Source organism: Centropristis striata, chromosome 11 (assembly GCF_030273125.1).
Source record: "Centropristis striata isolate RG_2023a ecotype Rhode Island chromosome 11, C.striata_1.0, whole genome shotgun sequence".
NCBI classification, from domain to species: Eukaryota; Metazoa; Chordata; class Actinopteri; order Perciformes; family Serranidae; genus Centropristis; species Centropristis striata.
Window position 1 is genome coordinate 31,782,807 of NC_081527.1, and position 22,409 is coordinate 31,805,215.

At 37.5% G+C, this 22,409-nt stretch overlaps 1 protein-coding gene across 1 annotated transcript in view; it reads left to right on the forward strand.

Moving 5' to 3' along the window:
* The window catches only part of st6galnac5a (ST6 (alpha-N-acetyl-neuraminyl-2,3-beta-galactosyl-1,3)-N-acetylgalactosaminide alpha-2,6-sialyltransferase 5a), a 61,122-nt gene extending 39,447 nt beyond the window's left edge, over positions 1-21,675 (forward strand). Inside the window, exons 4-5 of the mRNA XM_059344678.1 lie at positions 11,453-11,560; positions 18,301-21,675. Coding sequence (XP_059200661.1) covers positions 11,453-11,560; positions 18,301-18,559 — 367 coding nt within the window. The 3' untranslated portion in view covers positions 18,560-21,675. The remainder of the gene's footprint in view (positions 1-11,452; positions 11,561-18,300) is intronic.
* Positions 21,676-22,409: the final 734 nt, after the last annotated feature.

The window sequence follows — 22,409 nt, forward strand, 5'->3', positions numbered from 1 at the left end:
CTCACAGCTTGCTTCCGGTCCTTTTTAAAGACAGCCATTGAAGCTAAGAGCTTGACATTTCACACCACATTATTCATCAGCATGTTCATAAACAAGGAAATGAGGAAGACTTCTTAAGTGAGATTAGCTGCATGGCTCCTGACTAAGACCTCCGTGCATCCACCACAGACTGCTTGATGACAAAATGTTGTGCTTTGAACTTTGGAAGTTTTCTAATTTGCAAAAGGAGTGTGTGTGTGTGTGTTTGTGCGTGTGTGTTTGTGTGTATGGTTGTCATAGTGAAGCCCAGTGTCTGTGTTTGCATATCACAACAAATCAACATGTTCCAGACAACCTGGGTCCTGTCGTAATTAAATGAAAATGAGAAGTCTGTGCTTCGGCTGTGATAGCATCACTTTGGGCCGACACTGTTGTCTGTGTGTCCTGGACAGACTCTAATAAAGATGAAAGTCGGACAAAAAACCCGACGTCACTGTTCATCGTCACTTGGTGCCATGCGGACTGATTGATTCAGGAGCAAACAGTAAAACAACAAGAAGCGGCCATTTGTAGACACATCTCTCAATACAATGTTGTATTAAAGGTTGGATTGAGGTGAAAATTGAAGGATAAAGGAGTTGTTGCTGTTTGCTTAAGAGGAGATTCTACAAGTGAATAGAGTAAAAAGAAATATCACCATGAAACTTCCTAAATGTATTACTTACATTAAAGGTATAATATGTAATTTTTATGCTTTTAAAGACCCATGTCTATATTGTCTATATTATTATTTTTTACTTACATTATCCCAAATGTTTCTTTCAATTTATAAACCCAATTTTAATCAGGAACAGCTGTCCATCATGTGTCAATGGCATCATATCCCCTCAGAAGATGATGTAAATGTACTTTTTATTAAGTTTTAAGCCACATTTTTATGATGCATTTTTGCACATTTTAGATTTTGATGGTTTTAACCAAATGAAATATTTGAGTCATTTAGAAGTTATCGGTGAGACCAGCTGAGTAAACCAACATGCCAGACAGCAAAGGAAAAATACAGATTTTTAACATGAACTGCTTTATTCCATATTTTTACTGGTTTATATCACAGCTTCTGTTTGTCTTAGAGAGGAGGAAACCTCTGCAAACAATTGGACTCCAATTTTAAAACCTCCTGATCAATTTTGTGTGACTCTTTTTCTGAAATTTTAAATGTGCAAATGAGGTTTTATCTTATTTTATATGTGCTATTTTGCAAACATTTCCTGAACAGAAATCTGAACATTGGATAAAGCCAGGTTCAAAACTCTTCATTTTGTTGACATATTAGATTTGTACAGTGTGTTATCTCTTTTCATCACTAAATGAATCAGAAAATACTGTCAACAGCCATAACTTTTTTTTTTTAATAAAATGTTCTAAAAATCAGTCTTTGAATGATATAAAACAGCCCCCCATTAATATCCATCAAAATATAGGAAGGAATGTTTGGTGTACCGGTATGTTAGAGCTACTGAAGTGGACAGAGTTTGACAAAAAAATAATTTTGATAAAACTGCCTTTAAAGATATATATTATAAAGTCTTCAAGTCATTACAGTTCAATAGGGTAAAATAAATAAATTAATAGATATCACTATGACTTCCCCGGTGGATTATTTACACTAAGACAATTATTTTTCTTCTTTTTTTATTATTATTTTGCATTTATGTTTAAATAAGCAAATGAGGCATTATTTATTGCTAGATTTTCATGAATATGGGAAAAATGTACAGACAAAAAGTACTAAATATGTATTTTGGATGGGTTTTTCCCCACTACTAAGCAAAGTAGCCCAAAATCTGAAAATTAACCAGTGCAGAAAAAAATCATTCTGCTTGTAGTGTCTCGCCTTAATTTCTGAAAAACAGAAAATCTAAGGCTGTTTCTGAAATCACTCCCTATTTACGACACAGCTTTGCACTATATTTATCGTCTTCCATGTTATTTCAGTGTCTGAATTGAAATGTGAAATAATAAATTTGTTTCCTAAAACTTGAACAGGTAGCATCTTTGACATGTGTTGCCGTGTTTTATAACTCCCAGGAAGATGTGTTTCTATTCCACCGTCCCTGAGCGGAGGAAATGTTCAAAATACAAATGCTTAACAAGCTTTTTATTTAGAGATTTCTGGCTGACGTGTATCTCCCCCTACACGGGGAGAAAATAAGAGAAACGCCTTTTCAAACAGCCAGGTAAATCCTCCACTCCAAATGTGTCACCCTCATCAACCGGAGGCGAGCAGGGTGTCGAGATGTCTGCCTGGTTGTTCTTGTCAAGACTTTTCTTATCAGGCCCGAGCTTTTGTTTTTTTCTGGCTTGCCGAGTTGAAACCTCCGCCGTGGATGCGAGTGTGTTTATGTGTGGGAACAGACGAGAGGCAGTAACAAGCTCTCTGAGAGCAGCAGGGTGGCGAGGTGGACGAGAGATCAGGAGATCCTGTCAAACTGCACTTAAACACAAGTTTGATCGTCTGCCTCCTCGCTGCTCTTCACATCATTAAATGAAGAGAGGTTATAACTAAAGTTTGTTTTGTGCTCTCCATATGCATTACAATTACTAGAAAAATCCTCCATAGTGTTTACTGTTTAGCTACAGTTCTTTGCCAAGACTGAGGTTAAATTTACTGGACTTCTTTCTGTGAATGATATAAGGGTCGCCACAATACTAGCATTTTAAACCGGTACCCAGGAAAAAAAATATTTATGGTTTTTTGATTGAAATCCCGTTGTCAGCCAACACGATCATGTGATCGCCAAAGCTGCGTTTTTTTACAGCGCTCCTGACTGACCCAGGATCTGTTGTGTCAACTATTTTACACATACATGCCGTCACCCCTCCATCCTGTCAAGCTCACCAATCAGAAGCGGCATGCTACTCATGGACAGATCATCCTAACCGATCAGTATTAACCTGCTCCTCGTGCTTTGTAACGCTAACATGTTTTGAAATGGCTTCAGCAGAAGCGGAACCAGAAGTGGAGTAAGGGGATTTAGTTGGATATAGTTGGTTCTAAAGCTTGTTTTGCAGCCGAGTGTCATTTTTATACTCTTTAAATTGATTCTAGATTGATTCTATATTGATATTTACACATGCACAACATCCAGGGAATAAATTACCCTTTACCCCCGCCGCTGAAAAAAATCCTAGAGGAAACACTGCACATTGTTGACATTGTGAATATTGCACTGAAGCTGGATTTGAAGAAATTTGTGAATCGAATTGAAATTGCAATATAATTATATATCTAATATCTGACAGAAAATCGCAATTAGATCTTTTCCTAAAATCATTCAGCCCTACTCAATACCATGGGGGGATGACAAAAAATGAAAGAGGCATAATGTTTAAATTGTTTTATTATTATTATTTATTTTATTTTAACATTAGAACAATAATATCAATGACAAAATTTGCAAAAAAGAAAATAACAAAAATATATAAATGTACAGCACTGTGCAAAAGTCTTAGAAAGGTGTGATCAAAAGGGTTTAAAATAAGAATGCATTCAAAATTAGAAATGTTAATTTACTTTTATCAATTAACAAAATACAAAATGAGTGAACAGAAGAAAAATCTAAATCAAATCAATATTTGCTGTGGCCACCCTTTGCCTTAAAAACCTCATCAATTCTTCTTTCACACCTGCCTAAGACTTTTGCACAGTACTTTAGGTTGTCTGACTCTGGGGTAGTGTAAATGAAAATCCCCAATAAACAAATAAAAAACAGTAACAAAGTCAACAGTTATTTTAAGTTGTTTTTCAGGTAGTGTAATACCACTAAATGACCACGAACAGATCACTTAAAGCAAGTAAGCAAGTCAGATTATAATATAAACTGTAAAACTGACTGACTGATGACGTTTTCTGTTTAGCTCCCACATAAATGTAAGTCGCAGAGGTTAGGAATCGGGCTTGTAACCGGTGGGTGCAGTGCAGAGGCTGAATTTTCCCATTTGTTGGATTAATTAAGTAATGTTTAGCCAAGCTGGTTGTGCCGCCACTATGTAGCATTCATTGCAAACAGGCTGATTGACACCGTCACCTTCCCCTGGTCGCCCGCCTCATAATCTAAATATTTCCATACAGCACTTCTACTTTTTTCTTTTTCAACCAAAACCAAAAGCCTCTCCCTCAGCAGCAGCGTCGGCCATGTTGTTTGTTATGAACGTCAGCTAGTGTTCACGTGTTCAGCCTGCTGCAGCAGTCGGTGCTGTTGTGTGTGTAAAGTTGTACGTCACCTGGAGGAGTCGAAGACGCACTTTGCAAATGAGCATCTAATCCGATACTCATTGACTGTATTGATTAGTATCCTTAGACAACCCTAGTCGATATGTATAATAGACCATTGCTGTTATTCATAAATTACAGACCATAGAACGCTGTCATTGATCGGAAACAGCTTTTGAACAAAAGACCTGTAATAACAGCTCTTAACGCTTTGTTTAGATGTTCTTATTGCAGTGCGCCTGTGTTTACTGGTGTGTGATTGGGCTTTTTGTGTGAAAGATATGGGGGCACACAGTGTAAACCAAAGAAAGAGAACAATGCTCTCCGAGGTTATCTCTCTATCCTGGAACAAAGAGGGCTGATGGGTGCAGGGCAGGTCAGGTCAGGACAGCCGGGTCCGGGCTGGATTTTTATGAATTATTTATCCTTTTTATTTTTGTTGGTTTGCTTGTTTTCCCTTTTTTTCCCCTCTTTTTTTCTTAATTTTTTTCTTTCTTTTTAATTTCTTGTTGTTGCCTTCGCCTGCTTCAGGCCGCCTGCAGGCCTGCAGGAGGTCACTGGTCAGATCTCCTTCAGAGCAGCGTGCAGCCCTCCAGCAGGATTCTGTTTAACCGGGTCTGAGGAGCAGCTTTGTGTTAGGAGATGGGCTCAGCGAGGTACAGCTCCTCTGATTCCAAGCTGTCCCAACTAGTCCAGCCCCCATGTTGTGACCATTTTCATGTCGGAAAAAGAAAAGAGTTCTGACTGCTCACATCAACATCTTCCATATTGAGTAACTGGGTCACAATAAGGGGTATAAAGATGCATCGATATATTGATTCATAGCTTAACGATCCGACTGCATGAACATGAACATGTGATGGAGGAATGCAGTGTACTTGCATGAAACCTGGTTGTTTTAGTCAAGATGATGCTAAAATGTATTTTCCCCAACTATATTTAAGTTCCCTGTTAAGGGCCAACCTTTTATTTTGTAAATTCCCAGTTTATTCCCATAGATTCCCTTTAATTTCCATAAATTCCTGCTAATTTCAATCTAAAGTTTCCAACTTTAAAATTCCCCAACTTTTGCAACCCTAGGTATATGTTCATAATTAAAAGATCATCACAGGCTCTTTAAGTTAACCCATAAAAACAGTTGCATTAAAATGCAATGTTGCACTTTGGACAGAAAATCTATTTTTATTCTTTGTTCCAAAAAAGAATGTATTGTTTTTCATTTAAATATCTAGAAGAGCTCAGAAATAAAATGGTAAAATCATAATTCAGTTGTTATTTGTTAGCTTGTATAACCATGTCATACTGCAGCAGACTTGTGATAATTGCAAATGTCGTATCTCTGTCCAATCATATGTCGTGTAGTGATGAAACTTATGATTTACTCCACTAGTCACAATTTATGAAAAGAGACATATATGTTAAGTTTTTAAAATTTTGGTGCTTTGCCACCTAGTTCTATTATACACGGTCGCCCATAAAGTTGGAATAAAAATTGTGACAGTGTGATTTATTCTTGACAGATAAAGTGTATGTCTTCTCAAAACTTTAATAATGAAAATGAAACCACATTTGACAGAGGATTGTGTCTGAAAAAACATAATTATTATTGTTCTTTATTAACTTTATGGGCAAGAATAGGCAGAGAAGGCAGAATATCTCTACAGCACATAGGCCTGTCTCGATAATCAATATATCGACTTATTGTTTGATTTTAAAAAATGGACACGATAGTTTTCAATAAATTGTCGTTTTCATACGTGTTTGTTTACATAAGTCATCAACAGTCAGTCGCACTGCTGCTTTCCCTCTCCTGTCAGTCAACTTGCGGGGAGGCAGGGCTCACACACACACACACACACACACACACACACAAACACAGACGGTGTGGACAGCGTTGAAGCAGGTGAAGCAGAGAGAAAGAAAGGTATCAAAGTACCCAAAGCAATGCTTTCCGATGGCTGTAGTTGTACAATTACATAAAGTTGAGTGGCATAAATGGAATCAGTTCAAAAGCTTGATGCCACAGCGGCTTGATGGGACATTTTGGATTCAAGCAAGATGAATGCGGAGAGCCGCTAACATCAACGAGCCGGGATGTCAAATCTGTATGAAGATAGTCGCAACAAAAAAGTGGCAACACAACAAACCTCAAAGTCAGTTTAAAACAAAACCACCCATCCAATTTCTTCAGCTGGAAGATAAAACAGGGCGGGAGCCGCGGGACATGGAGCGCCCTCCACTAACCAACAACTTTAAATTAAGAAAATCTTTGCCAAAGAATGCAAATATAAACGTGACTGCAACATGGCGCACGCTCACAGATAGCGTTACTCGCTTTATAGCGAAAGAGATGCAGCCATTCAACACGTTTGAGAAACCAGCGTTTAGAGAAATGCTGCAGACTTTTGATAGGTGATATGATTGTGTAAAAAAACGTACATTTACCAAACAGCCTTTCCAGCATTTCAATGCCAATGTTCAATATTCTTGAGAATTAAAAGTTAATTTCTCTAAAAAGGATGTAATTGAATTATTATGATCTAATATCATTATATCAGTGGCGTTAAAAAAAAACCATACATTGATAATACTATCGTTTATCGTCATAGTTTCTGGGAAAATATATCATCCTAAAAAAATTGTTATCGTGACAGGCCTACCAGCACAACTCGCACCAAAATATAGATTAGTAAATAGCATTACAGGTAATAGAAATTATATGTAGTCTAATTTTTTGGGGGTGAACTGCCCTCTTTAAGTTAAGAGTTACATTAAAAAAACAAAAACAAATTATTTTCAGCCACACTAGCAGCATGGCTCTGTGGATGGTTGGCGTGTCTGTCAGTTGGTCCACCACTTCAGTCAAGATTGAAATAACTCAACAATTATTGAATGGATTGCCGTGACATTTGGTGCAATTATTCATTCTACCAAGAGGAAGATATCTTATTAATGTGTTCATCCCCTGATGTTTCATTCAGCTCCACCAGCAGACCAAAGTTTTCACTTCTCCAGTGAAATACCTCAACATCTGAGATTGTTTAGAACCAAATTCTGTATAGATTCTGGTTTTCTTTGACATTTCTAATGTCGACCCAAATGTCTCTGAAGCTATTGGATTGTTATAAAAATGCCTCTCTCAGAGCCATCGGGTTCACATTTATACAGTTGTACTGGATAACTTTTTCAGCTTGTTCAATACTTGTTTTTTAACCAAATACTTGCAAAATTAATCCACTAAAGCTGTACTTTGTGTTTGGTTCATTATCAAAAAAGATAAATCCCAAACATGGCTGCAGTCTCAGTCTGACTTCAGTCCAAGTCTGTTACATCTTTTAAACAATAGATTTCAGTATATTCATAATAAAATGCCAGAAGTACTACTTGCCAGCCCATCATCTTCAGCCCCTGCCAACAGTAATTTTCCCATCAACCTTCACTTTTTCTTTTATTCAGCAAACAAGTTAGAAAGTTTTGGCACTGTACCATAAAGCAGTCTTTGTGTATTTGTTTGTGCTGTTTCTTCTTCCCAGCACATTTTCAGTAACTGGGCAAAATCAAATAAAATCCAGTTTAAAGTCCAGTCTTCAACAATCTGGGCAATCATTAAGTGATGGTCAAATGCTACATATTTAATGATTTAATGAGGAAGTTAATTTAATGTAAATGTGCTCTGAGTGGAATTCATTTTGTTTTCCCTCCTCGTTGTTCATTTATTTATTTCTCATGAATTACTGTTAGAACAATTACATTTAAGGTTGCAGGGTTTACTTGCATTCGTCTTGTAAGCTCCCATATTTCCAAAAGGAGCCATCTTAAAATGCACCTGATAACTGATGCATGAACATATCCACTGGTCACCAGTCACAATCCCAGTCGAGATGAGGTTCAGCTGTGCGGCAGGGGGAGCATGACGAGATGCACAGCTGTGTCTGATTCAGCTGAAGGAGTCAGATTTATCCACGCTGCACGGTGTTCCATCAGCTCACACTTGAATATTTCCACACTGGGTGCGAGGGAACGAGAACAGTTGTGATGCATTTTTTCACTCAAACTAATTCATGAATTGATTTGATGAATACTGATTGTTCCAGAAGTGCTTTGGACCACAGCAGCTAAACCTCCTGCATGGCTGTGCTTGGCAGTGATTAGAGCCGTGGCTGCAGGCCAACGAGCCAGAGATCAACATCATCAAGTTTTCTGTCAGTACCGCTTTGAGAGAACAACAGCGAGCAAGAGAGCGAGTATAAGTTAAAAAGTATGGTTTAGACCTGCTCTATATGAAGTGATAACTTTCTGCTTTGATTTGGTGCTGTTTAAATAAAATTGACTTGACTAACAGCTCTCTGAGGCAGCACTAGCACCATGGATGTGCTGCATAATAGGAACTGATTTTGGTTTTTGGTTCAGTCCAATAAGAATCACTTGCCTGCTGTGTATGGCAAAAGAATTTTTCAAGCTTCAAGGTTCCCTTTTTGTTTATGCAGTTGACTGAATATTTAGGAGTGCAAATTCAGTGGCACATAAACTTTTCACATTTTTTAAATGGCCTCTCTCAGCTTGAGCAAAGTTTAACACATATAAGACCTCCTTGGATCAAATTCAATTTAATTATTGACCTTCTTTGCAGTTTAAGTTGTCCTGCCAACAGTTTGACACATATCTCTTTGGATTTCATTGCATTTCTGCACTTTGCCATCTGAAAAAAATGTCTGTGATGCTAGGGGCGGTGCCGTATCCAGTTCTCATCATATATCCATGGTTTACTGCAGGCAGAGTGCTGTTTTAAGCTAACATCAGCATGCTAACATGCTACTAGTAACGGGGCTGCTGATGTTTAGCAGGTACAGTTATATTTAACATGTTCGTTATCTCAGTTTAGTGTGTTAGCATGCTAACATTTGCACTAAACAGCAGATGGGAATGCCAGTACTCAATGCTCCAATAGATTCTGAATTTCTGCAGTCAAATTTCACGGCAATACATGTCAAGTAGTCAAAATATTTCACTCAAAACCCCCCAAAAAATTAAAAGCCAGGGCATCCCAAATTCATCCTCTGATGATCATAACATTTCTTAATGGAAGTGTGTTTAATAGTTGTTAAAGCGTCAGTCCACCCTGAAATCAAAAAAACATATTTTCTGTAGGTACTCGCGGTGCACAAACCTCAGACACTCAAAATAGCAACTGTAAGTACAGAAGTACGCAATTAAGTGCACACAATGCTTGAAAAATTTTGCCATAGAGTTTCCATTTAAAATGTCATTGTATGCCAAAAAGGCCATAAAAATGTCATAGTATACTAAGCCATAAAACTTTTGATGTACTATGTATGTTATAGTATAGTATCACAACAAAAATATTTGGAAGGCGGTCATAGATTAGTTTGTCTAAAAAAATGCCTTAAAACGCTTTGATCATGGTAATATAGTATGTGCAAAAATATATATACACCATATTATAGTTTGTCCAAAAAGCCTTAAAATGCCTCAGAATAATACGTTGAAAATGTCGTCATAGTAAAGTATGCCATAAAGAGTTATATTATGTATGCCAAAAAGTTTAATTGAAAATATATAGTTTAGTTCGATCGCCAAAAAAATGTCATACAAAAAGTCATAGTATAGTATGCCAGAATGATGTCATAGTATAATAGTATTGCAGGAAGATGAATTAGTGGTATGGGCGCTATAACTAGCCCCAGCTGTGTGTAGTATCACGGCTGAAATTGCACATCTTCTTTGCTGTTCTTCTCAATGACAAGTTTTTTTTTAACATTCATTCATGATTACCTGTTGGATTGAAAACTGGACTTGTGCATGTGCACCCAGCTCCATAAAGATTTAAAACAGAACCAGACATACTTACAAATCTGACAAAATTATTTTGTATGCACATTGTGTCTCGTTCTTTGCAGTGATGAATCTACACAGAGGCTCCTGTTGTCTGCAGCCCATAGCTGCTAGCACATTATGTGGTCAACATGCCAGAAAATAATTTTTGATAACAAAACAGCAATTTCTCTTTCTAGAAACAATTCAACCCGGAGCAGCTTCATGGAGGAACTATTTCCTTTTTAGTATAATCCCTATACAGTACAAAAAATATGTATCTTTGATTTTGGCATGAACTGTCCCTTTAAGATATTTTTTCTTTAAGAGTGGTAGACAGAGCAACAGTGCGCTCTTTTAAACCTCTACTGGGCGGAAGCAGCTTGTGTGATTTATAATTCCATTAATGGTTTGCAGTTAATTAACTATGAAGTCTACAAAACACATTCTTAACACACATTGGCATGTCATAAATGTAAGGTTGTTAATTAAAATCCTCTAAAGGTAACTTTGAAGGATATTCTGTATTTTACTGCTGCAGCCTGAATGAAGGGAGCTTTTGATAAACATTTTAGTGTATTTTATATATATTTTAAAATGTTCTTATTGTAACAATTTTCATTATTTAATTAAGTTTAAAGACCCCTGGATCAAAGTGTGAAACTTACTTTTGTTTGGTTTAAGTTAACTGTATTTTCAGTTTAAACTGAAGGTTTCCATGGTCCTTTGAAGTGGTGCAAGTTTTATGACTCTGGAGCCCATTAAATCTATTCAAAACCAACAAGGGATCATTAAAAAATTTATGCTAGTCAGACTGTGATGTTTTTTCATCTGACAGCAACCCTATGAGAGAGACCACTCTGACGGACATTTAAATTTAGAGAGATTTTCTAATGCAGTGTAAAAAGAATTTCATATTTCTTTCATAAGACAGAAAACTGTGATTTGTGCTTATTTCTACGTGCTTAAACTGCAGTGTGAGATCGGGCAGATCGTTCTGCGGCTAAAGCTTCGGCATTTCAACTATCTGCACACCAAGACTGCTTTCTGATTAAGGGTTTGATTATTTGACAGGGTTCATTTGTATCAGTCGATATGTAGCATGGATCTGTATTTTAATGAAGCTGCGAGGGAACTTGAATGATCTTGCAGTCAGAAAAATCGACCTCTGGATTTAGATAAATCTTTATTCTGCCATAATATGCCGAGGTGAGATTTTCTGATTATCTATCCCAGTTAATCACATTCTAAAAAAAATCAGATATGGTACATTTTTTATTCCTCTGATCTCCCACGCATGAAATCCATCTCACTGTCTTCTTCTCCTCCTCCTCCCCCTCCTCCTCCTCCTCCTTTTCTTCTCTGCAGAAGGATATCAAACTCCTGGCTGAGTACCGGCTGGTTCACTATGACCATCGCCCTGGAGCTGTGCGATAGGATCAATGTCTACGGCATGGTTGCCCCTGACTTCTGCAGGTGAGACAGTGGAGCTGAATGTAAAACATTATCATCAGCTTACCAACAAGCACCATCACTGAGAGCTTTCAAACTAAAGCTGTGTATGCAGCCACATCAAGTGTATAGAAATTCATAGCACCACGTCCACCTGAGGAGAAGGATTAAAACTGTAAATATATTCAGGCAGCTGAAAAATAAAATGTTTGTGTAGCTGGAGATGGTTTCAGAATGCCTAAATGGCCTGAATATTAGTAAAACAAAAAGTAATCCAGTCAAACAGACCACAATTAAAAATATTGAAACTATTAATTTTTAAAAAATATTTATTTCTGTGCAGAAGCCTTTCTTTGCTCCAGTTTGTGGCCATCACAAACATCTTGCACAGTGGGTCAGAGTGAAATATGACTAGTATATTATGCCATAAATATGTGTATATGTGTATAGCATGTCTAAAAAAAACACCAATTATAGTATGTTCAAAAATTTAAAAAGTGCCATAGTATAGTATGTCAAAAATGTAAAAAACTTGAAAATATATTGAGAACTGTATGTTTGATTTTTGATATTTGCCATCAAAATGTACATGTTATTTTTTTTAAATTGCAACAAGGGGGTCCCCTCTGGAGGCTAATGCTATATGGGGGTCCTTGGCATGGCAAAGTGTGAGAACCGCTGAATGTCCAAAAATAAAAAAATAACGCCGTATGTAGAAACATTTTAAAAAAGGTCATAAAATTTTAAAATGCCCTAAGTTTCTAAAATTTAAATTATTATAGCCTGTTGATACATATTAATGTATAATCTTTCCAAAACACCATATTATGGGATGTCCAAAAATTGAAGAAAAAAAAAAGTAATAAAAGAAGGTAAAAATTTTAAAATGCCCCGAAAATGCTTAATGGTCCTTTTATAGTCAGTTGATACATATTATAGTATGTTCTAATCAAAAATGACAGAAAACCATCATGTCATGAAATGTCCAAAAACTATTGGATTATCATAGCCTGTTGATACATATAAAAGTGTATTCGTTATGTTTGTCTTTAATTGGTCACAGTGTAGTTTACCTAAAAGTGCTGTATGGCATCAACATTTCACTAAAAAACGTGATGGTATAATAATATAATGTGGCATAAAAAGCTATTAAAAAGTCATAATGTGGTATGTCGTGTTTTCTGGGATGTTCTTTTGTGATGGAGAAGCTCACCGACGCCTCACAGGACTCACTGCTGTCTGCATCTTATAGCTGCTGTGTGGCGAGCACTTACCATATGGGACCAGACAGCATTGATCCCCATCCAAGGCTGCACTTAGTCCCCCCGACACAAAGAGCAGTTACCTTGCACCTCATTGTTTTTCCCAGAGATCGCCCTCAGCTGTGGCTCAAACTGCTTGCCCTCCAACCATTTATCGGACAACTTTGTCCACCTTCGCTGTTGTATTTATTTTATTTGGCACACCATACAACACCCCCAATTGCCCCTTTTTTTATTTATTCATCCTTTGCAGAGTCAAAAACAACATCCAGCAGATCACCAGAAAGTACATTTATTTTTGGCTCCTGAGGCCTTGCAAAAGATAGTCATCGTATTTCCCAAAGATGGGATACAAGAAAGCTTTATTTCTTGGATGAATACAGTAGTGTTTAATATAATAGCAGTCCAATGTGACTAACCAAATTAATCCAGGTTTTTAGTATATTTTTTATTGCTACATGGCAGACAAGGTACCAGTAGGTGCAGTAGACTCTCAGAAAACCAACAAGACCCAGCATTAGTGATATGCAGCTCTTAAGGCTGTGCAATTCGGCAATTAGTTGAAAGGGGTGTGTTCAAAAAAATAGCAGTGTGGCATTCAATCAGTGAGGTCATCAATTTTGTGAAAAAACAGGTGTGAATCAGGTGGCCTCTATTTAAGGATGAAGCCAGCACTTGTTGAACATGCATTTCTCTTTGAAAGCCTGAGGAAAATGGGTCGTTCAAGACATTGTTCAGAAGAACAGCGTACTTTGATTAAAAAGTTGATTGGAGAGGGGGAAACTTATAAAGAGGTGCAAACAATTATAGGCTGTTCAGCTAAAATGATCTCCAATGCTTTAAAATGGACAGCAAAACCAGAGACACGTGGCAGAAAACGGAAGACAACCATCTAAATGGATGGAAGAATAATCAGAATGGCAAAGGCTCAGCCAATGATCAGCTCCAGGATGATCAAAGACAGTCTGGAGTTACCTGGAAGTGCTGTGACAGTTAGAAGACGTCTGTGTGAAGCCAATCTATTTACAAGAATCCCCCGCACAGTCCCTCTGTTAAAAAACAGGCATGTGCAGAAGAGGTTACAATTACAAGAACACATCAACTGGCCTAAAGAGAAATGGAGGAACATTTTGTGGACTGATGAGAGTAAAATTGTTCTTTTTGGGTCCAAGGGCCGCAGACAGTTTGTGAGACGAGCCCCAAACTCTGAACTCAAGCCACAGTACACAGTGAAGACAGTGAAGCATCATGATATGGGCATGTTTCTCCTACTATGGTGTTGGGCCTATTTATCACATACCAGGGATCATGGATCAGTTTGCATATGTCAGAATACTTGAAGAGGTCATGTTGCCTTATGCTGAAGAGGACATGCCCTTGAAATGGGTGTTTCAACAAGACAATGACCCCAAACACACTAGTAAACCAGCAAAATCTTGGTTCCAAAACAACATTGACGTTATGGAGTGGCCAGCCCAATCCCCAGACCTGAATCCAATTGAGAACTTGTGGGCTGACATCAAAAATGCTGTTTCTGAAGCAAAACCAAGAAATGTAAATAAATTGTGGAATGTTGTTAAAGAATCTTGGAGTGGAATAACAGCTGAAAGGTGCCTCAAGTTGGTTGACTCCATGCCACACAGATGTGAAGCAGTTATAAAAAAAAAACTGTGGTCATACAACTAAATATTAGTTTAGTGATCACAGGATCGCTAAATCCTAGAAACAAAAAAGTTTGTACAAAATAGTTTTGTGTTTGTAAAGTCAACGGCAGACTCTGCTATATTTTGAACACACCCCTTTCAACTAATTGCACAGCCTTAAGAGCTGCATATCACCAATGCTGGGTCTTGTTGGTTTTCTGAGAATCTACTGCACCTACTGGTACCTTGTTTGCCATGTAGCAATAAAAAATATACTAAGAACCTGGATTCATCTGGTTAGTCACATTGGACTGCTATTATTTTGAACACTACTGTATGAGATAAAACAGGCCTTGTTCATCAGACATTCTGGATTATTCAGTATGGAGATGCGCTAACATCAGGGATAATGCCACGAACGTCATCGCCCAAAATCATTTCACAGTGATGATTCCTCTTTCCTTTAAAAAAAAAAAGAGTTTTTCACTTTTTAATGTATTAGTAAATTTTGCCGATAATACTAACATTTTTGTATTTTTTCCATAACTGGTCACTGACATACAATTGGATGACAAATTAAAGGAGAAACAAACATGTTTTTAATGCTCCTTGACAAAAACTTGGTTCAAAACCCTAATTTATATATGCAACCTTTATTTTATCAGGCACTCTCCTGAACCACAGATCAGCATCAGAGACAATGAAACACATTGCAAAATGGATTTTCAGATGAAATTTTATTTTATGTCATTTTGTCTTATTGTGATGATTTGTCTTACACACTGATCCAAAATCTTCATACTATAGTATGCCGTTTTTTCAAAAAAAGGTCAGATTTTAAAATTCCCCGAAATGCTGAAAATTGTCTTTTAATAGTTTTTTAATGTAGTTGATACATTTTAGAGTAAATTTGTCCAAAATGATAAAAACAGGATGTCCAGAAATTGAAGAAAAAAAGTCATACTGTAGTATAAAATGCCCATAATTCCTAAAATTGGACATTGATAGCTTGTTGATACGTTATGCTATAATCTTTGGGGAAAAAAATAACTTCAGTTCATAAAATGTCCCGAAATGCTTTAATTGGTCTTATTATAGACTGTTGATACATATTAAAGTAAAAATCTGCCCAAAAATGTATTAAAAAAACACAATATCGTATATGGTATATCCAAAAAAGTGAAGAAGAATAAGGTCTATTATGCTATATCCAAAAAGGAGCTGCTGCCTTGATGGGTTAGCTCGGTTGTGTTATTGTGTGACTTTGCTTCTTATAAAGGGTTAGTTCACCAAAGTCACACAATAACACATAGAAACTAACTAACAGAGGCAGCGGTAGATCAGCTAACTGAACTTTCCATTTAACTATATATTACTAGTACTATATAGTAAACCACTTTCTGCAATCAAACACAAATGGACGCTAACTTTAGAGCAAAGTGTAGCCACGACAAATAGATGAAAGCATCCAGGTCAGACTAACTGTGAGCTGCCATGGAACTTTTCAGCAGTGTCCACTTTCCATGAATCTCAGAACAAAAGTAGTAGTTTACAACAGCATGACTGATGCAAAGGACTGTGGGATACATCGCCCCGTTCCGACTCTGGCTCGCTCCTATAGCAACACACTCATCCAGCCTCATTAGCGGAGTTTAATGGTTTGAAATTACAGCTCACGTCTCATCCGTCTCAGCCAACGCTTTAATTGGGGGATTTTATTGGACAAGAACAAATCTTATTAGATTCCTCAATAAAAAAAGAACAAACTGTAAAATGGTCAGTATATCTTTGTCCCTGGTTCTGATTGATCAAATCATTATTTTTTATTTTGGGTTTAGGCACAAATTCGATTTTGATGATAATGAGGAGGGAATGTGAGCGAATGGTTTGCTTAGGCTGATATTTGGCAATCCTTTCAGTCGTCAAAGTCCGTAGATCTCACTGGATGTGATCCAACGGAGAATCCAAAAAACATTTTTCTCAAACGTCATGTCAAATATGTTTTATGGACATGAAGGGTAGACAGAGATAAAGTCAAATCATTAATAAATAACCGATCCATCCAAACATCCTGATACGATGTGAGTGTTTTTTGATGCCCTTGTCCTTTCTCGTTTGTTTTTTTATTCATTCAGTTCCTGGAATTGTTTTCTATGTTGTCAAGATGCTGCTCTGCTGCAACTTTTTTATTCTTCTCAAGAACAACACATATTCTTAAGGACTTCTTACAGACTTACAGAGGGTTTGGACATTTAATTTTCCTTTTAGTGGCCCTGTGTCTGAAGCCTAAATTACTGCAGTATTGAAAGTGCTAGAACATGTTGGTAAAATGCCACTTCATGACGTTGTATTACTACTTAGTGCATGGACCTTAGATCACTGAACAATTACAGTTTCACCTTTGCCAAAAGTTTCACCATCATCAGATCTGCTGCGTATGATACCTGGGCAAAGACACAAAAGAAAAATCTTGTGATTCTTCTAATCTTCTTGAGATTTTCTTCTTCTTGGAGAAAATACAATTTGAAGTCTCTGAAGTATAGAATAAACAAATCAGGGCCTGGCTTCTCAGTTTTACAAAAATATATTTATATATATATATCTTAGATTAATTTGTTCAAAAACATGGTATTGTGATTAATTAATTCGATTAGATTGTCTTTCCACAGAGGGCAGGTACTAATACAAACAAATGCAGTTTAGAATCTCATTGAAAGAAATGCAAAGTAATGTACAGAATCTAATTTAAATAATTAGAATGTGAAAAACAGTAAATAGTACAGTATGAATTATTCTAAGATATATAACAGTATTAAATAGTTTTGCAGATATCTTATAAAATATATAAAGGTTTGGAAAAAATAAAAGTTAATATGACCAGCTAGTAAAATAAACAAATAACATATGTCATTTGCTGTGGGTATAAGGAATTCTGTAAAGTTTATTTATTAATTGCATTACAAATTTGACTATAAAGGCTTCAAAAGTGTTTGGTTGAAGGGCATTGAATTTCACTCTTCTAAAGCTGTACGAAGCCTGTATATAGAACAGTGCATTATACACAGATCAGGTTGCAGTGTGTGAGCAATGTATTTTCTTTAACAGAATTCAAGGACAAATTGTGTAAAAAATAAACTTACTGAGGGAATAAAAGAAAAACAAACTCACAAACAACTATGCACACTGAATGAGTGGCAAATGTTTCTTTACGGATGACTTATTGTGAAAAAGAGACAACAATCGCGTTCGGTCACGTTCTGAATGGGAACATCTAACAATGAAGCAAAGAATCTCTGTCTGTGTGTCCTTCACATATCTTGAGAACCGCTGAGCCGATCTACTTGTGTGTTGGTGGGAAGCCAAGGACGTACAGTGTTTGATTTGGTGCAATCGAAACCAATGTGCATATTTGGGAATGACTTGGGTGTACGATGCAACTATGTCATGGTAAATGTTTTGCTCAGGACCAGAGGAAGCGCAGTGTGTGAGTGGTTCTTCATAAAGCTGCAGCAGTACCGCAGGTTTAGCATTAGGCACAATTTGAACATACAGTGTGTTAGCGTGGCGATAAAATGCCGTCCTTAGCTGGGCTCCATTTTTAGCACTTTCATTATTCACCCTCAGACTTTGTTTCTTCATTTGGCTTTTTAATTTAGTGTTGAGTTGCATGTGGCATTTAAAAGTTATTAAAATGAGCCAAATTTGGTTGTGTAATCCATGCACAGAAACAAATGAATGCAGATCAGTCCCTCTCTCGCCACAAAATGAAAAAACACTCCGTGGTGTCACATGAAACTCAAGTGACTCATTAAAGCGCTTTTAAATGTCAACTGTCTCTCCTCTCTCACTGCCCCTGCAGGGAGCCTCAGCACCACTCCGTCCCTTACCACTACTACGAGCCACGTGGTCCAGACGAGTGCGCCATGTACATTTCTCATGAGCGCGGGCGGCGGGGCAGCCACCACCGCTTCATCACGGAGAAGCGGGTCTTCGCTAACTGGGCTCGGACTTTTGACATCCACTTCTACCAGCCGGACTGGAGCCCCCCGCCTCTCCCAGCCAACCGGACGCTGGAGGGGACGGTCACAGCGGCGCCACTGGTGCCCCAGAAGACGTGACCTGTATTGTGGTGAAGAAAAATACTTAGGGATTCATCCAAGAAAGACTTAAGATAGGGGAACATTTGCATTGAGGCCAGCTGGACCTTAAACGGAGAGGATAAAACATAACAAGACGAATACATGAAGACTGAGTCTTGTTGATCCTGCTGGACATTTGTTCTGAACATTTCTCCAGCTCCAGCAGTGTGTTCTGTTTACTGAGGTGAACCAGTTCAAAGTTGTACATCACTTGTACAACCTTGTACAGTTTATACAAGGCGGCAACATCATTACACACTCCACTCTCAATGCATGCATGCACTGTTTCATACTGTGGCTCCTTCTTGTCTTTGTGTGAGTGTGTGTACCCTGAGGATACAAAACTTGAGTTTTAGCTCTCCACAAAGCTGGACGAAGGATCTATGCAGGATTCACTGCTTACAGGTCACTGAAAGAAAAGCACCATAACAATGCCCGTACCTAACAATACAGTGCTGGAGAGAGAGCTGTGTACTAAGCTGGAGGCTGAATACTAATAATAGTGTAGTTAAATTTGGCTGTTTGAAGTGTGAATCATCACTATTCAGATTCATACTCATCTGCAGTTTTCAAAGATTGAGGAGGTCAAGTCAGATGAGATTCTTAAGATCCCTCTGTCGCGCAACAAAGACTTCTTAAAAGCAGGTATGAAACACTTCCCTGACTTTCATTTCTACTGCCTGTCAGATGTGTGCATTGTAAGCTCACCCCAGTCACACTTTGCAATTCAGCTCTTCCCAGCTAAATGACAAGTGTGTAACATTAACTGGGAGGTTTTTATCTCATGTGTGTGCACCTGCTCGGCCCCGTTCGTAAGTATCATAAGGCTTTGTCGGCTCTGTCACCACTTAATAGCGCGATTTATATAGCTACAAGCAGGATTTCCATGTAAATGCACAGCCATGTCACACAAGACAAGTGGGAGATTAAAATCGAAAGCAGGGATGCAGCAGCGCCATCCATCCTACTATACAGTATTCATCTGCTGCCGCTGCCTGAATCGCCTCGCAGGAGAATTACACCGTTTTTTTGTTAAACTGATGAGTATGTGATCTGTCAGTCTTCTCCTCTCTCGCTCTCGATCGTGTTTTATGTGCACTCTCCTCTCATTTGATGGAGTATATGCTGCTTGTAGACTGCCCCTTCTTTTCTCCGAGATCCTCTATTTTTCCCTCTTCTCACTCTCTATCATGAATAAGAATCAGGTGTCGGTCTGTGGAAAGTGTTGAGACGTGTGGTTATCTTAGCGATACATCCTGGTGCTAAGTCTTTATTGATTTTGCCCTCATCACTGCAATGTGAGTAATGAGAGGAGGGATGCAGCGGGTCAGATACAAAGGTGCTCACACCACGAGGACATGTTTGACAACACGTTTCCTCGGGGGAGACGAGGACGAGATTACTTTTCATACATCACAAACAGCTGCAGGAGTGATGCTACTGTACTGAGAGTCCTGCTGCTGACTTTGTGCTGTAACAAAGATATGCGTTGGTTTTCTAGACACTCAAATGGCTGTGCACAACAGTCATATTTTTGAGTCATAGTATGTAATTTGGGGCTGTGACGACTGGCTATTTTCACTTTAGATTAATTGTTCGGCCTATAAAAGAGTGAACATTGTCAATCATAAGTTCCCAGAGTCGAGGGTAACATTTACTCAATACAAACAACAGTTCAAAACCCAAAGATATTCAACTGGCAGTGATAAAAAAAACCAGAGAAAAGCAGAAATCCTCACATTTGACAAGGTGAAATCTGTGGAATATTTTAAATGTTTGCTTCATGAATACTTAAGGGAATAGTTTGACATTTTGCAAAATATAATAATTTCTTGCAGCGGGAGAGAAAGCTGAAAGGCTTGATGCATCTCTCGTGTCTGGAGCCAGCAGCTGGTTAGCTTAGCATAAAGTAGAAACTGAAATGTAAAAGACAATTTGCTTTTTTACTGGAGGCTATGCACCGAACTGTGCATGTTCCTGTGTGCCAGCCAAGAAATATTACAGCACATGACCCGACATAAAACGTCAAGTTGTCATTTTTACTCTTACATTAGTTTTTGTAGGGATAAAAAAAGAAATCAAGAGTGAGCTGGTTGGTGGATTGTGCTACATTTGGACAATGGGGGAATATAATTAAGTACTTTTACAAAAGTACATAACATAAGTAAATCTGACACACTGCATTTCAGAGGAATTATTGTTCTTTTTACTCCACTACATTTATTTGATGTTTATCGTTATTTTCTTCATACAAAAGTTGTATAAAATTGGCTTCACACTGATTAACTACAATCTTAAAATGTAACGCTTTGAAAGATGTTATTTTGTAGAATGAGAATGTTTTCTTTTGGTACTTAAAAGCTGCAGTGTGTGACTTTTACACATAAATAAACATTTGTTGCATTTAAGCCTGTTGCCACCAGAGGCAGCTCGTTGTGCTGTCTGGTGTCTCGGGAGACATTTTTAGAAAAACTGCTGTACAGACAATTTCACTTTTACATTAACATTAACAGCCCAAATGTGTCCCTGTTTTTTTTTTGTTGTTGTTGGTTTTTTGCAATTTTTGTGAATGTCATGAAATCAGCCGACAGGAAGTGAACATGGACCTAAGCTGTTGGCTAGTAATTCAATTATAGTGAAACTGGGTCAAAATTATATGTAAAAGTTTCGTACTCTCGTATCTTTAAGTACATTTAGCTTATAAGGTACTTTTAACATCTTGAATTGAGGATTTTTACTTGTAATTGTGTATTTTACGACTATGGTATTCATACTTTCACTGCCTATGGGCAGTCTGAAGTTTGCTGTCTTTCCCCATTTTCTGTCTTTATGCTAAGCTAAGCTAAGCTAACTGGCTGCTAACTCAAGCCACATATTTACTGTACAGACATGAGTGGTATCAATCTGAATTTCTGCAAGAAATCACTTTTTCCAAAACATCAAACTATTCCTTTAAATGAATAATCAGTTGTTGCCTATTCATTTCCTGTTGCTGGACTAATTGAATCATTTCAGCTCTGATGTTGTTGATCTGTTTTCTTTTTGCACATGATGGAAACGTATCATTCCACTCAATAAAGTACTTTTATCAGTAATCTTGCATTCATACCGTTTCTATAGTATGTAACAATGACAAAATGGTCAAAATGTGAGAAATAACATTTAAATATATTACCTCTGCACGTGTGAGTTGAAGCCCCCAGACATGGAGATGAAACACGGAGGGTTTGTGGAGGATGGGAGGCCAGTGACTCACCTTCACCCTCCACTGACGGCAGCTGCCGTTCTTCCTTTTCAATCTCTCTCTTCCTGTCTGGTTGTGACATCAGGCTGTGTCACACTGAAATAATAATGAAAGACAGGCAGCGTTACAAGGCCATTACTCCCCAGAGCTACAAATAGATCCCTGACTGCCTTCATGACTGAGTGTTGAGTTTTGAGATATATATATATATATATATATATATATATATATATATATATAATAAATAGTACTGCTTAGATGATAAAGGGAAAACAAGCATTCAGCAGAAGGTCATGAACACTTCAATCATTAGACAATTGAGCAGGATCAGTGAAATGCACTTGCAAATTTTGGAGGATTGGTGTCTCATTATAAAGTATAATAAACAACTGTTTAGAGCTGAAGAATCATTATTTTCTCTATCCTCTTCTAACGTCCTCGAGTAATATACACGAGTTATCACAACACGAGGGCTGCAAGTAACAAATATTGTCATTATCAATCTTTTTTGTTACTAACTTGATAAATTATTTGATCTATGAATATAGTTCCTGCAGGATTTACCCAGTTAAAGACTTTTTAACG